This window comes from Cylas formicarius, unplaced genomic scaffold, assembly GCF_029955315.1.
Source record: "Cylas formicarius isolate icCylForm1 unplaced genomic scaffold, icCylForm1.1 PGA_scaffold_10__41_contigs__length_53128322, whole genome shotgun sequence".
Classification (NCBI taxonomy): Eukaryota; Metazoa; Arthropoda; class Insecta; order Coleoptera; family Brentidae; genus Cylas; species Cylas formicarius.
In genome coordinates, this window is record NW_026844214.1 from 25,397,831 (window position 1) to 25,415,762 (window position 17,932).

Below are 17,932 nucleotides of genomic sequence, written 5' to 3' on the forward strand. Positions count from 1 at the left end.
AGAAATGGGTAGCAGGTGAAAGAAGAAAAGAGAGATTTTTCGTAGATAAGGGTTACGGCATAAAAGTATTACACCATCTTTCAGAAAAACTAAATGTTCAACAAAAGAGAACAGCACTAAAAACTAAAACACATAAGAAGGGTACATGACGTAACCTTTCAGCTTTGTTAAATCTCCTGCCACCTCGACTAACGGCGAACTGTTGATATGACGCCAAAATAGATACTCGCAGTCAGACTACGTTGCCAAATCTATAATTTTTCGAAGAATTCAACAGTCAATTAAATTTTAGGGATGAAATTGAAATATTTTCCAGTAAGAAAACATATTCCGGAGAGTTGGTTCTTCAAAAGTCGCGTGGTTGAATCAACACTCAACATGGTGGTTGTAGTTTTTAATAAAATTAACCTGAATAATAAGAATGGAATATCAAAACAGTAGGCCGTATGGTGTTCGATTTGAGCGAACATAACTTCAAATAGGTAAATCATTATTCTCGAAAAATGGATTTTGAAACAGTAGCAGCAGTCCGTGTTGCCTTCCTTTACACTCCAGCGCAAATAGGGGAACTTTATACGCCAAATTTCCAATGCAAAATTTAAACCAAAATTAAACGAATTTATCCATGCTTGTCAAAATAAAATATCTAAATTAGCTATATATATATATATATATATATATATATATATATATATATATATATATATATATATATATATATATATATATATATATATATATATATATATATATATATATATATATATATATATATATATATATATATTATATACCATAATAAAAACAGGTTTCAGTAATTTCTGAAAATCTAACAAAAAAAGATGATTTAAAAAATAAGGATAAGGTAAATAAACGGATTTTAGTAATGTCAAAGGCGGCAACGCCGCACCCACAGTCCCGACAAAGTCCGAGTCGGAGCCAGAGGTTAGCTGCGGCGCTGTGACCGAAAGAAGATAAATGCCGACAAAATGGTTATCTAGTGAATTAACTTGAAAACTTTGCGAAAGAATTAGGAAAAATTACAACGAAATCGAAGAAACAATTTTTTTATTTATTTTTTAAATAGAAACTACACATTTTTATAATAATCTTGTTTAGTACCATTTCGGCACTTGGATAGGATATATTTTCTTTAAAAATAGAAGATACGAGAAGTTTATTTAAAATTAACGTTTTTTTGTTTATGTTACAAATGAGAATCACGCCATTATGGCCATTTGTTTATCCCAATGATATTATTTTGTCATACTGTTAAACAAATTAAAGCTTTAGTAAAATCAGACAAATAATTATCAATTATCAATAACAATCTTAATATAACAAGCATATACAGAGTGATTAAAAAAACACACGGCAACGCTCACGTAAACCATTTTATTTCAGAATCGTTTTTAGCAAATAGCCATTTTGGGAAGTTCTAGATATATACCTAACCGTTTTCGACAAAAGCAGCAACGCAGCAGGGAAGTACAAAATGATTCGGTGTTAAATTTAAACTCGCGATTACAGCAGAACTAACGATTTATAATCTGAAAGGAAATGACACAAAGCTGTTACGGTTGTGAAAAAGCACCATTGGCAACACTTGTGCATGCAGCTGGAAGAGAAAAAAAATTCGTGCTGTTAAACGTAAAAAAAGCAGCTCAGTCTTGAAGAAAAAGTTTTGTAAAAAAGAGAGATGCTTATGTCATTCCTTCCATCTAAAAGTAGATCTATGGGCACTTCTTTATTTGGATTTTACTAGAATTACTTTAGTTTCTTACGTACCAAAGCCACGCAAAACGGTACTTTTTATGTTGTCAATACACTACAATAGCACTGTTAATGAAAAAAATATATTGAATTTTATAATAATACAAAAAGAGGCGTAGACACATTAGATGAAAAATGTATAGTGTAATTCTACCCATGGTAGAAGTCGAAGGTCGCCACTTACTATTTTTTAAATAATTTGAGATTAATTATTATATCTGTAAACGTTCATAATATATTCATAACTACCAGAAAATCCCCACAAATCCAGATACGATTTCATTAAATCTTTGGCATGACAGCTTTTTGAGTATCACATGGAAAGAAGGTCAAATTCTATGGCAAGTCAGACAAAATATAGCCTCCTCCTGAAAAATGATGTTCCTTAAGAGCGCATGATTGCAGCGCTAGAGAAGAGACTTAGGTGCTTAAATAGCAAGGTGCCTATTTGCTACATGTGCAACTTAGCAATTTGTAAAGATTGCGTGTAAAAAACTATTGTAGTTTTTAAGAAGAAACGTAGTATTTTTTATTATGGTAATTTGATAGGTTAAAAAAATAAACACTTTAAATTATTTTTTAACAGACATTTTTTTTTTCTATTTTGCTTTTTCAATAGAAGCTTCAAAATTTTCTGTTTTTTATGTATTAATTTATTTTCCTAATTATTTTTTTGGTTATGAGTTCATCATAGTGGAATATAATGCTTTGGAAAAGTTATGTGAAAATAAATTTCTTTAAGTTTGAAGTTTAAGTAATTTTGAAAAAAAAGGGGACCAGTGAGCCACCTAGTGTTGAGACTAGTCAACTGACCGTGGTCAATTGGCCACTTCTTAATTGAGTAGTCAAAAAATGTTTTGAATAACATCTCGCATGCAATTGTAGAGTGTTATCTATCATTATTTAATAATATGTATTTTATATTAAATTATTATGCGTTTGTGAGGTCCAATTTACCTATAACTCTATGCAAGGAATATCCCAATACGATACTTGGCGATTCGGGGAGTCCCAATAATAATATAGACTCCATTTGGTTCCCCGAACAATTCGACGGCGACGTAACACACTATAAATAAATATAAATTTCATGGTATTTTTAAAATTATTTCGGTCAATTGACATAAAAAAAATTGACCGGTCAATTCCACAAGCCTAGACCCAGCTCGCCAAATATGTGCCAAAAGTTGGACCTCTCCAATTACAGGTAAATTCATCGGTCGTATTTGAAACTAAATCTAATTTCCTGGCCCTGTGCGACGCCGCCTTGAAGACGACAATAATGCCACACACGCTTGTACAGAGATTCCGCTCGAGGTCGTGATTTTGTCTGTCGTACTGACTACAAACGTACGCTCATTATGCAGACAGCTGATAAAATCGAACTATGTACAGCCCTCCGCTACTACCGTAAGGAGTGACGGAGAGAGCAACGAAACACGTCTGAATAATAATAATTAAAGTCGGAAGAGCAATGACGGTGATAAAGTTCGGCGCGTGCCAACTGTCACTTGTTTGGAACTCGGGTGCACAGGTGAACCCGTGCCGTTGCGTCGTCGAGATGTAATAAAAGCGATAAAGAGGGCGGCAACTGCGTTATCCCTGCCGCCGATACGATATTATAAATCGGAAGTGCCACATAACTAGTGCCTGTGCGGCGCCGGAGTGCTTAAACTCAGGTCAGTGACGCCGAAGAGGGCCCGTGATTGATGATTTGTTGTTTTTATGCGGTTTTTACGCGGCCGCGGCGATCTAGTTGCAGACAAGTGGAGGTCACGGCCGACTCGATCGGAATCTGGTGGACGCCGCCGCCGCCGCCGCGTATTGTTTTCCATCTCGATGGTGGCGGTGCTAAACCTAAACAAATGTATCCGTTTTACGTACACGTACACGTTTACATCAGAGAAAAACGAACCCATAGAGAAGCGACAAAGCGGGAGCAGATTTTTTATGCGCATGTGCGAGATAATGTGGATATCTGTCAACTGCTTGCCGATCGTGTAGCCGAAGTGATTTTTGCTATATTTTGTCTACAAAAGTTTTTAAATATATCTGGATTTGAGCGGATGTCATTCAAAAACTGCTGGAGGAGTGGCTTTGTTTTTTTCCAGAAAGATATTAATCGGTAAGTACCTACATTTGCCTTGCATTTTTGTTTATATTTCACCTATTCCTAATGTGATTTACAATTATCACTTTTTCACGAAAATAACTGCATTCCGATGGCATACCTATTAATTATACTGTGTGTTTAATCTTCTCATCCACAAAAGAAATGAAAATTTCTGTTTCAACAAAGCTATTATAAAAGCGGTGAAATGAATAATAAACGCAGTTCTTGTGATATGTTCTTGTAGAGATGTTATATCAACAATCAACATTTAATATCAATTCTGCGTTTTAGTGCTAAATTGTGGTTAGAAGCTAGTGGCAGAATAGACAAAGGACAAGTCCGGTGAAGAGTGTGCCTAAATATGAACGGTTACTAAGTAACGATGTAAGATGTGAGGAAATAATTCCCGAGAAGAGCAATGAATCATAAAGTAACTTCTGTGAATTAATAACAAAATATTTGTATATTGCGATAGGTGGATTCAAAACACAAGTTCCTAATTACTTTAATTTCATATGAAATATCTTTAAAAACAATTCTGGTTTATTTTTTGTAAAATGCTTGGAAAGACTTCACCAAACCATTCCCGAGAAGAGCAATGAATAACATAACATAAAGTAACGTCTGTAAATTAATAACAAAAAAATTGTTTATTGCGATAGGTGGATTCAAAACACAAGTTCTATAATTACTTTAATTTCATATGAAATATCTTTAAAAACAATTCTGGTTTCTTTTTTGTAGAATACTTGGAAAGACTTCACCAAACCGTTCACGCTATTCTTGCAAAAAAAAGGAATAACATTTTTAATATCTATTTTATTTTATGGCGGAACAAGATCAAGGTTCTAAATTCTGTGAAATAACATACATTCCATAGTCATATTAAGATAAGTGTATTAAGTTATAATATATAGTATTTTTAGAAAAACACCTATGTCTGAAGTTTCAAAGTAGACGCTACAAATTTCAGATTTTCCAGATTTATTTACATACCCGTGAAATGACACACTGGAATTCAAACCGGCAAGTTTAATACAAACTTCACACCGTTTGTGGTATTTTCACTATCACTTTTTATAATATTATTGTCTTAAGACACTTTTTCAATTTTAAAAATTCATACAAAAACAAAGAAAATTTGGATGTTCTCACATGATAAAAGGGCATTTCTTACTAACCATATTGCTATTAGGATAAAAAGACTTACTTGTAATTTTATGGATTATGCTTAATGAAATAGTAACATGCCATTTTGTTAGCCTACATAGAATAAAATTACTAATTTATCTATACTTTTTTATACTTAAAAATTTTATTGTGTACAAGGTGTGTTCAGAGAGTTCAGAGAGTAAGGTGACTTTTAAGTTTTATCAAAAGGTATTCTTTTATTTATCAAACTTAATGTTTTACTCTTCAAAGTAATACTCCCCAGATATAATAGACTTGTGCCAGTTTCTTGTACAGTTTTGGGAACAGAAAAAAGTCGCAGGGGGCCATATCGGGGGAATATGGTGGCTGAGGCATGATTGTGGTTTTGTTTTTGGCCAAATATGTCTTCTTCGTATTGCTTCTAAACGGCATATCACTTCAAGGTAATACTCTTTATTGACCGCACGACTTTGTGGTAAGAACTCTTGATGTACGATAATCAAAGAAAACAGTAAGCAAAACCTTGATATTTCATCGAACTTGGGCGTTCTTCGGTCTTGGCGATTCTGGGTTCTTCCATTGGGAAAATTGGGCTGGATTTCGATGTCATAACGATACACCTATGAGCTTTACACTTTTTTGAGCTTATCGGGACCATCATTGACGTTGGTGAATAGCTCTTGAGCGAAAATTAAACAGTTTCGGAACAAATTTTGCAGCTACACTTTTCATGCACAATACTTCGGAAAAATTGAATGGCACAAGCCAATGGAGATGCCGACGTCTTCAGCCACTTCTCTAATAACAATTCGACGATTTTTCAACACCATTTGTTTCACTTAAACGCTTTCATCAGTTATTGACATTGGCATCCAGAGCGAGGTTCCTCATCGGCGTGTTTTTGGCCATCTTGGAATATCTTGTACCACTTATAAACATTTTTTTTGCTCAAAGTAAATTCACCATATACCATTTCAACAAAATCTTTGTTCTATTTTATTTGACATAACAAAAAAATATCGAAGATCGAATTTACGTAACCGGCCCAATTACAAAAGTCGCTTTACTTTTTGAACACACCTCGTATGTATTAATCCTTTGAAAACTTCGACGGCTCAGCACTGGCAACATTGTCTCAGCCCGTTAAGAAATTGTCATCACGTTAAAATGTCAACAATGCCATCTATCTTGATTATATATCTATGGCGAGAATCATTTTGAGGACAAAAGCTAGGAGCATCATTCTCTTAGAAAAAGCGTCTAACAGCATAAAAATCTTATGAGTTTGGTGTCATTTTTTATTTGATTTTAAAATTAATTTAATTATTGTAAAATGATAATAGTTATGATGATATAGTTATTAGTATTTTTTTTAGACATTGTTGCTGTGCCTGAATTTACAACGGATATTGCGAAAATTTCATTTCAAGGGTTCTTTGGTTCAGATTTCCCTCGGCTGGCTCGGTATGTTTATGTTTATAATATAGGAATCACGAAGGGACTTCGTGCTGTTATGAATGAAATCATTATGTAAGATCACGCGTCCGCGCGATCCAAACGCTTTTAAAGCATTCTAAAATATGAATGATATATACAGTCGATCGCCAGTTGCCTTGATACGTTCCGAGTGTGGTCGTAAAAGAAAAAGAAATTAAATATTTCTATAGCATCAAAATCCAGCGTGTATTATTTGACCCCATGCATCTCCTACTACCAATAACAGGTTCTTTTTTTTAGCCACCTTAGTAATAAAATTTTTTACCCGAAGTCTCGAAGACGAGTTGCCCCACACATCGGTTAATAATCAAATCAGTCTTTGCTCACTTCACAGGTAAAGAAAATTTGAACAGCAAACAATGAAGGTATGCGATCATCAAAGGTCGATTCGCGTCTGCGAGGGCCTCTTGTTTGCGATGAAATATGTGTCAGGCAAGTGGTCGGAGTCCGCGTCTGCCAACATCTCCAAACGACCACTTAAGAATTATCGCCTCATTATAAACGGAAAGTCATTCAAGCACGCGTCTAGGTCTCCTATTGACCGGTCCGGCGTTTGTCGGCGCCCCACCCCTCTACCGGGAGCAATAATTCGTAGTAAATTCCCAGCGAGCAAACTTGAGGGTTGCGAATGTGCAGTAGTAAGTGGCCCGACTGAAGTTTTATCACAAAATCCCTGACCTACATCGAGACGTCACCGCCATCCGGCCGAACATGAATCGGAAATAGGTGTATGAGCGAGTATGTGTGTGTGAGGCGCGACGACGGCGGCCGAATGATGTCACGATCCATATACTTGCTTTCCGTGAAAGGTCGCAACTTTCTATTTTGTTTTGTGCTTTTGAAGTTTCGGGAAACTTTCGCGGTACAGGCCGGCAGCGACTCGTGGCGGTTTCGTTCGCTCTACGTTGACGATTTGGTGTGTTTTCTTATCGAACCGTGATTAATAAGATGTCGAATTCAATGCGACATTCTTGTGCCAGACAAATCTTCCAGCTTCCAGCACACAATAAATGATCAACAAGTGTCTGGTCTATCATAAACGGAACGCCCTTTACCCTCAATAAACAGAGCAATAAAGCAATAACCGACTTAAACCGTTAATCAGTACACGGAGGTATTTTTATTCTAGAAGTGTGGACATATTGGAAATTTCAAAATCAGACTAACGAAGGAAACGAAAAAAAAGTGTCTTTTGAATATGTGCTGCAACAGAATCGTTTCACGAGTATAATGAAGGTAAAATTTATATAATACTTTAATTTTTATCCTCATTATCGGACAATTGCACGTACTGCCTGTTTCAACGCATTTAAATGTTAAAAAACTGTTTGAAGAGACTTTCGTCAACGTTTACTACAACATTCCTGAAACTTCAACGTAGCAAAGAAAAAAATCCGCTAAATACTTATAATAATAATATTATATATCTCGCAGTTTACCCGGTGGGTAAACTTAAAGCTACGTTCACACCGAAATCAACATTATGTTTATGTTACTTGTTCCTGAAAATCGTTTCTGAAAGTTGCCAAAAGTTTATTGAAGTTCCTCATTGTTTGCGGTTGCAGCAACAAAAGATCCTATTAAGTTGCTTGTTCCCATATTTAGCGACAAAGATCAAAGGAAATACAAAAAACATTTTGTGTTTCGCAAAAGTATTTTTATTAGTGTGGACACGTCATTCCTTGTTTCCAAAAACATTTGATTGATAATTTGATTGAGTTTATTAATAATAAAAACAATAATTAATAATGGAATAGTGGAATCCACAAGACCGTTAACAAAAAAAGAATTTATTCACAAATAGTACAGTAATAGGACTGGCCTTGGTATAAGTGTTGATGAAGTGAAAAGAAAAATTCAAAATTTGGTGGCACATCTTTTTTTAAGAAACTTAAAAAACTTTAGACTTTTAGACTTTCCGTCTAAAAGACTCGGCCCAGTCCAACATTTACGGACTCGTTTTTTCGGGTTTTGTAAAATAATTACATTTGCAGCTGCTGTTGCTGCGTGTGAATCTTTGTCGTGCAACATCAACATTGTTTAGAAACTAGGAACACACTGCAGTAACACAATGAAACATTCACCAAAATGAGCATGCACTTTTGAACTTTTCCTGTTGTTTCTGTTTCCATAAACAAGTTGCGACAACCGGCAACAAAATGTTCCTCTGTGTTTCTTTGGATGTGGACAAGGTTAACTTTACGTATAACATATATATACATCGTTATAGTTATTGAACACTTCTTCAAAAAGTTCGTGAATGAATGCAATTTACTCTCGATTGCAACGTAGCAAAATGCAAAGGAATCGAAATTCTCCCGGAGATAAAGCCGCCACACAGCGCCGATTCATTCATGTTATGTGAAGTAGTGAAGGTAAGCAGTTTGCTCTCATCTTCCGCCGATATAATGCGATTATTTATATCTTCAATTTCCCTCTCCTTCTAACTAGCGGAGGAGCCTTTTCGCAGAGTCGCTCACCATGTCCCGATCTTCGGAAGATCCTTTAAACTTATCGAAATTATTATTTCCGGGAGCGGCAACAAGTGAGTCGACATCACTGCATAAATCGTCTTTATATTGCACTGGGGCAAGATTGAGATACATACCAAATAATTATGAACAGTTCAAATGCGATCTTATGAGTTTTGGTTCAAATGCACCAACTTGAACAAGAACTTCACTGTCCAACTCTGCCTGAAAAATTTTATCTTAAAGTTACCTTTAGTTTTTATTTACATTCATTGAAATTGATAGTATACACTGTGTGACATACAAATTTTAACACTCAGTAAATGAATACATGCACCGCTTAAAAAGTTTGACAGAAAGAGTAACTACTATAAGTATAGCCCTTGGATAACTGCTAATATCAAACTGCTACAAAAACTAATCCAAACTCTCTGGCAGAATGGCAGGAAAGAAGAAAAAATGTTTGCAAACAAAATTTCAAAATTAAAATTCTACAGAGAAGTGGCGTGGACTAAAAAAAAATAATATTATAAAAAGCAAACAAAGAACTCTCCTTAATTGGCTTAATAGTACGTATGCTATTATAGTATATTACGCAACAAGTGCGGTAAACGGCACTCGGTTATTAAACACTCGGTCTGTCGTGCCAAAATAAACTCGTGACTCAATGCCGTTTACCACACTTGTTGCACAGTATACTATTGACTTGATAAATCATAAAAACGTCACTTGAATTCTTCACTATATAGGATTCAGTGAAGTGTCTTTAAAATTCGTACCCGGTGTTTAAACGGGTTAAATGGCCATGCGATAGACAGCGTGAGAACTAGTGAGTGGTTAGATATTAATAAGTGGTTGTCTTTGCCCAGTCAAAAAAAATCTTGAAATTTAATATTCTACTTTACATGATGCTGAAATGGAACAAAACGATTTATTTGACAAACCTGAAAATATTTTTAACCTTTTTTTTAACGGGTCTGCCGCGAAACAACAAACCCGATGAAAAAGAATCGAAAGCTGTTTCAACGTTAATTTTCACCGACAATGAGAAACAATTGCTTGCTGCAATGCTGAGGGCAAGTTTCTACCATCAGCGATTATCATTAGGGATAAGAGCAAGAAGCAAGAGTGTCAGTGAAGTCTGCCTATATTAATTCCACAACATGTCCACAGTGGCTGCGTCTTCAGTTTGTTCCGCGAAAACCAAAGGGAAAAGTTTTAATAATTCTGGATGGACATACTTCTCATGTAAATTCCCTTAAACTGCTAGAGCTTGGTGAGTCAAATGTTTACCAAGCCACACAACGCACTATCTTCACATATTGGACAGAAGTTTTTGTTTAATCCTTAAAAGGATATTTCTGCGAATCTTGCCGTTACAATACAAAACCATTCTTCAGGATTTAGATAAACGATACTCTTCAATCGTGAAGTAATACCCAATTATGCATTTACATACAAATCCAAATCCAACGACTACTAAAATTCAGACTACATCGTTGACTTCAAGTCAACCAATAGCTAATACATCTAGATTGCCAAGCAATAGCTTCATCAGATAGAATAACTGCCTCCAAAATTCTTCAGGATTTGTCTCCATCGGTTTCATAGAAAATAAAAGCACTTAAATAAGAAGGACTTGAAAAATCATAAAAAAATCCTAAAAAGGCAAAATTTGACACCTCAAGTATCAAAGAGGGGAAAAAATAGAAATCATATCCGACAGTTAAAATGGTGAAAGGGTATGATTTCGATGAAAATGTGTGTGTTGGGTGCGGAAAAAATTACAATGACACTAAAAATTTTGCCTTAAATGGCTGCACATTAAAACTGCACATCTTATGACTTATCAGAAATGTGGAAAACTTGATAGTAAGACGTACCCATAACGGCTTAACGTTGGAAGGGATGATCAATACAACCGCTTTATCTAAAAACAATAATTTACGTTTATTTTTTCTTATTTTTTAACTCTTACTTTTTAGATCCAGTTCTGTGTTATAATGGCAGTAGGATCGGCGTGACGCACTAGCAGTACGTACGCAACCGTCGACACCATAAATCGCACCGCGACGGTCCGTCCTGTCGATCGAGCGGCGAGCCGACGCCCAAATAAGGCTGCGCTTCGCGAAGGTCAATGCTTCGCCTTTAAAAATTCCGCAAACACGGCATAACGATCATAAATATAAATCGTCTGCCCCGTCAAAACAAAATCACCGCGGCAGAAAGTAAAAGTCTACGTATACGCGCGTATCATTCATAACGTTCGTTCGTCACGGGGAACAGAATAATAATAACAATAAAAAAATACGGGAGGCGAACGACTTCGTTCCTCATTTAAAATTGAAATAAAACGCTTTTACGCGCGTTACGAAATACGTGCATAATATAAAACGACTGCGGTCGAATTCGCGACGAGCTAAATATCGCGCGGTCAGAGGGTTTTAAGTAAAATGAAATTGATATTATTAAAGCAGAGTAAAAATATGGAGTTTTAGTTAAAGAATTGAACGTGTCACTTTGAGATGGCAGCTCCACTTCATCTGGATTTCTCCTGCGTCGCACTGTAGTCATTATCTCGTATTCAGTTGATGAAAACTAGCTTTAGGTATGGTCCAGAATTACGTTTACACAGGGTGTTTCAAAAAACATGTACTGAAGGGATTCTGCTTCGTTTCGTAGCTACAGAATGTTAAAAAATTTATATTTTTTTGATTTACTCCAAATTGATCCAAAACGTTGCTATAGTCAAAATTTGTAGGGTAAAAGATATTTAAACTAGTATTTTACTACAAAAAAAGTTTTGGCAACTTGACCACTGTCGTGCGTATGGGCAATATAGGCGATTTTAATTATCTCTCTAAAACTTATCCCTAATCCACTGAAAATCTAATATGCTATGTCCTGGTCTAAAAGTTGCCACTGTCATTGACTTGTCAAAGTATTAGAAACTAAAACTTGTAAATTGAAGAAAATGATGATCGCTAAGAATAATTGTAATAATTGGACATCAGAAACAGATAACAATATATTATAAAGTTCATATTATTATGAAATTGCAACAATTGCAAGATGTTATTTAAAACATTATTATCGAATTTGACTAGTCAATTAAGGAAAGTGGTCAATTGACCGGTCAAAAAAAAAGGTAGTCTTTAAAATCTAATTCCGGGCGCGTCGACCTCGACTTGAGGAGGCTGTTCTCAATGCAGTGTTGTAACGTGATCCTCTGCAAGTTATAGGAATCGTTTCTAAGGAAATGTGTGCAACAACTTCTACCAAGAGATCTCGTCATGTTCTTTTTACAGACGAAGCATCATTTACAAGAAAGGGAATTATAAATTTTCGTAACTTATAGAAGAAAATCCCTATTTACTAAGAGTAGCAAATTTGCAGTATTAGTTTTCTTTATATATTTGGGCCGGTATTATTAGAAATCAAAGTATTGGTCCAATTATTCTCTCACCCAGACTGAATCATTTGTCATATTTAAATTTTCTGAGGAATGATCTGCAGTGAGAAATAGAATGTGTATTCATATAACATATGGCCCGTAGCATGGCCACAGGATCCCCTATCTTGAATCCTTTACATTTTTATTTATGAGGACATTTAAAGAAACTTTTTTATAAGATACAGAAAAAAATCCATTTGAAGAAAGAAAAAAATTAATTATATCTTCTCTTAAGTCAGAACTGGGTCCTTTTGTTGACAGTGCAAATCAAGGATATAGGAATATCAATGACAGAAACAACTCTCGCAGGTTTTTTGAAGACTGCTGAAAAGCAAGTGAAATCACTCGGGTTAATGAGGCACGCATTCAATGTTTTTCCATTATTCTCCAAGTGATTACCACGTTGACGTTGATTAGTTTAGAAATTATACCTTGGAAACTGCAAAGCTGTTTGTAAGACTTTACCCTTGGCTTTATATGTCTGTATATGTCTATTGATGGGGCTGATGTTACAGAATCATTACTTTTACTCATCGACCAGCTGTCTGAAGATGTTCAAGAGGCTCTGCATAATGAATACATGTATTATCGAGAACAAAATACTCGAAAAATATTAAGCGAAAAAACCAAAGGTTTGATTCAACAAAAATTGTCTGTTAAAAATGACGATTTAAGTTTATTGAGAAATCCTGAATAGATTAAATAAATGAAAAGATACTATACTTTTACATATTCTAATTACTTTATTCTTTATAGAGGTATTCGCAAATTTTGCGTTCTAATTATAAATTACTTAAATCTATATTTAAATAAAATAAAAAATAATTGTAAATCGTTGTCTAAAAATGATAGGTTTATGGTTGCTTTGGTATGTTTTACTTATACCCTGTACAAAAATTATAAAAAGGCGCTTATTATTATTTTTTACCATTAACAAACGGAAGTTAATTAAAACAAACAAATGTCATTATCCACATAACTTTGATTTTAGTACTGCTAATTTTGCCAAATCGACCACAGTGCGACTATGAGTGCCGATTGCGTCCCTTACCTTTCATATGGCAGGCAGCCACCTAGCCCTACACCTACCGTGCGTCATAAGAGTTAGGGAATATTGTCACAAACAATTGGTGAAATTCATTTATATTACGACATTGTTGTATTTTACGTTGCAAGTTGTATTAATACGTTATAATTACTATAAAACTACGTTGTTTTTTCACTGGGCTGTATATTCCACGCTCTAATTTTTGTAGGAATACAAAATTAAAATGCGATTCCGATTATTTTTAATGTTTGAAATTTGAAGAAAATTCGATATTAACCTTGATAAAAATAGTTTCGGGCATATCGCGGTCAGAAGTAGAATACGAAATTTGGGTTCACAAAATTGGCTTTTATTGGCCGCCAAATCGTCGAATCGCGTTCGCGAGGCGGCAGCGTGCTCCGCCGGTCTAATAAAAACGTAAACACAAATAAATAACAATGGAACGTTTTTATCTCGACATATTTACATAAAAATGATCCGCGCGCGTTCCCACCACATCTAGTGTGCGTATTTATAATTAACTGCCGGCCCGTAAGTAACAATATAATAACCCTAACCTATTACAATGTAATAATCGTTGATCGCTGCCGATAATAACAAGCGCGGCATCCTTTAAAAAGGCGATTCGTTCGAAATCGCATTATTTTTGTTCCCGTTAACCGTTTTGACGCCCATTCATCGTGCGTTTATCGCCGTTTGGGACAAAATAAATGCGGTGACGTCATCGAACCGTATGACGAAGCGCCGCGTGACGTCCCGTGTTTGTATGTCGCCCGGTTTTAAATTATAATATTTGTTTTTCAAGTTCATTGTCTTCATAGCGGTTATGAGCGCACACGTTATCCAATTATGCGGCTTTAATGGTATATAATAGATATACTATCCCGATGCGAAAGTTGTTCTTTGAGCGGTAAAACGACCTCTACCTGCAGTAGCCAGCAAAAGGCTGGGCATAGTAACAATTTTTTTGAAAAGGCTTGTATAAAAAATATTAAAAAAGTTCAGTATGGTTTAATAGCAGCAAATGAAAAACATTTTTCTGAAAAGTATTAAATTATTAGAAATTATAACAGCAAAAGTTCAGGGACATACAAAAAAAAACTATTAATAGAATAAAACCAGTTTGTGCTATGTTATTTCTTCCACTAATTTTTTTCTATGCATCTAATAAATCTTCTCTTAATTTATTTTTATTGGTTATGTCATGACACCGAATTCTTTTTCCTTATATATCCCACAAGTGCTCAGTTGGATGGAGATCCAGACTTTGAGGATGAGTTTCAAGCCTTGTATTGTAACTCACAACACAACACGAACAACATGCGCAGTGTGCTTTGGGTCGTCGTCTTGCTGGAAATAATGGTCACCATCTAACCCAAGCTTTTGTGCACGCTCTTGCAAATCTTCACTTAAAATATTTAGGTAAACATTTTCATCCATTGTTCCTTCAATTATTACAAAATTACCTGATGCCTTCATACTCCCACAGCATTGTATTTTTTGGATTTAATGCCTCTCCTGTTTTTCTCCTTTTCACTTTTCAATACCGTTCGATTCAAACACGTTAATCTTGCTTTCATCAGTGAGTATTACTTTATTCCAGAACTTCATTTATGATTCCTTTATAGTCCTCTTCGTGTATTAATTTTACAAACTCGCAGCAGTTCTTTCTAACCAAAACCACAAATTCCCCCAAATTCATTACAAATATGACAACACTGTAGGAATTTATCCGATTTTTTTTTTCGAAAATAATCAGCAATTTTCGTTATTTACTATTTTAACTGGATCAATTTTTCCCTACATTCCAACATATAAAACTGATACACCAGATTTCGCACAACGTTAAAATTTTACGTATTTCGTCAATTTTGAAAAATAATTTTTAGGTACTGTGGAAAAATTTTGTATGCCCTCGAAATTAAAAAACAATTAAATTAAACGTGAGCAGTGTAGTCGGTGTTAAATTAATAAATATAAATTTTATAAATTCCATAAGTTTTCAAAACGGGTTTAAACATTTTTTATATTGTCAAATTTTGTTTTTCATTTTTTTCTTTAACTTCTATATATATATAATTCTGCTTAGAAAACACTATTCTATTGAGACTAAGGAAGTTTTAAATAATATTTATTTGATTCTCATTGAACATGGTGCCAGCAAGCAAGCATCTTTAGAAGAAACGGCCACATTGACGAAAATTCCAACATGAACTGTATGGAAAATTGTGAATAATCCCATTTCAGCCAGGAAAAAAAGAAGCGATGCTGACAATTAAGTAGGTAATAAAAACAATTTGTAATTTTATTTTAGATTTAAATATAAATACATAAATAAATATTGTTTAGTATCTTTCCTAACAAAACCCCCAAATTAAATTCTAAGCAAAGTACGGACCTATTCTGCCATATTCTTACAGCTTGCCCGGGTCTTTGCTTAATTCGTATCAGTTAGTCACTTTCTTATATCTATGAACAGACTTTATATCTGCAAATATTGCAACTTGTCTATAAAATTACTTGCAAAGCATTTTTTTAAATAAACTTATACGTTTAACGCCTATGAAAAATGTAAATAAAGTTAAAATCATAACAGATGACTTAAAAATTTAAATGGAAAAATTGTATAGACAGGTTCATTGCTTCATCGTATTGCAGATGGAATTTTCGCCTCCCAAATATACCAACAAACAATTTGTTTACAAAACTGTATCTCAATGTGTAACCTAAATTTACCCTAAAGAGAATTGCACAGAAAGTAGTTTTGGAAAATGCATAAATTAATATAACTTCTTCCTTTTTAGTATTGGGATTATGAATTTTCCTTATACACCCAAAAGTTATTATATGAATGATAAAAGCAATTCCGCATAAAATTTAGCTGTTTAACACCAGATATTAAAAATTATCGTTTATTGTCTGAAAATTAAAAAAAACAACCTTAAAAACAAAGTACCACCAAAATAATCAAGCCCATTTTGTTCTGAAAAATGCATCGTATGTGCCATAAAAAATATATGATTTATAACCTCAAAGCGCCAAGTAACTTTGTGGATTGCAACTGGAATATAACAAAAATTTCTAAAAATCTAAAAATAATTTCAAAATTTTTTTATGAGCTCCACAGAAAACAAAGATTTCACAGAACTGCTACGCCAGACTTCAAGCGAGATTTACCCGCCCCGTTGGATACCTTGTCGTCCCCATTGACCAAAAGCCGGCAACAAATTTCCCAAATTGGGGGCACGTTACGCTATTTATCGATTCGGGGGAACGGGAGAGTTATAGTTTGACGAGGCTTTGCGTTGGTGTGTAGCCATGGCAACTGTGGGCGTAACACACGGTATAGCTCTCTCCGGACGAGCGCCTCGATTTCGCTTATTCGTTACTTCGCAAAAAAAAAATACTACGCACACAAGTTACCGGAATATAACGTCGAAAAAAAAAAAGTAAACAATACTAGCGGCGCTCGCACCTTTTGATATTGCTGGCGCATTAAAAATGAGTGACGTCACATCTGTCGCGCGCGATCTGACAGTTATTTGAATGCACATTGAAATCGCCGCGCTCGCTTCAAAACAAAACACGTGTGTCTCGATAGAAGAAGCAATTGGATCCGACTTTGACGTTCAGGTCACGTGCATCTTCATCCCAAAGAATTAATTTATAACAAGAGGCGAAGCACGGTCATATTTAAAACAATCGAAATAGGCAGTGTGTCCAATCGAATCCAATGAACCGGCCGCGGAAATTCAGCGGGAAAATACAAAATAACGCTTACCTGAGTTCCAAACCACATCGTTAATTGTTGGGGCTGGACGGCGACATTGTCGCGTCAACCGGCATCTCAATAATAATATGCGAGTCGAATGAGCGAAGAGTAGAAACGGAACACACAGTACATCAACGGTATTAGCGTATACTTGGAGAAACGCACGACACAAAACAACCGAGCACCGTCCGTCACTGGAGCGCGATGGAAAATACGCCAAGTTTCAAGACCAGTTTGAATCGGTCGGGCGCGATCGTGTCGGGTCGGGTGGCGTCGGCCCACCTGCATAGCCTGTTCGAAAAGGTTAGGCGGGACGAACTGAAAATATAATTCCCCGGACTAACAGATAGCGCGCTGTATAAAAGTAGAAAACTGAGCGCGTGTATTTTTTCGAACAGGGAGATCGATAGGACGTAAGCGTGGATGGAACTAAATTTTGTCGAATTTTTCGCGCGCCGTTTCGTATTTTCGCGCACACAATAAAATGCCGTTTGATTTTTATTGACATTTCGCGTATTGGGACAAAAAAGTTGTTGTGCGAAAAATATTAGGTAAAGATAAAGCTTACAGAACATTGAATGTTTTCGCAGAAGCATTCTAAAACTTGGGTATAATGAATTTTCATGATTTTAGAGTCTACAATTATACCGGG

The 17,932-nt window shown here is 35.2% G+C and overlaps 1 protein-coding gene across 1 annotated transcript in view; it reads right to left on the minus strand.

Annotated features, from left to right (window-relative positions):
• Positions 1-17,539, minus strand: part of LOC132708514 (uncharacterized) — a 45,128-nt gene extending 27,589 nt beyond the window's left edge. Inside the window, exon 1 of the mRNA XM_060680848.1 lies at positions 17,290-17,539. Within this exon, the coding sequence (XP_060536831.1) occupies positions 17,290-17,307 (18 nt within the window). The 5' untranslated portion in view covers positions 17,308-17,539. The remainder of the gene's footprint in view (positions 1-17,289) is intronic.
• Positions 17,540-17,932: the final 393 nt, after the last annotated feature.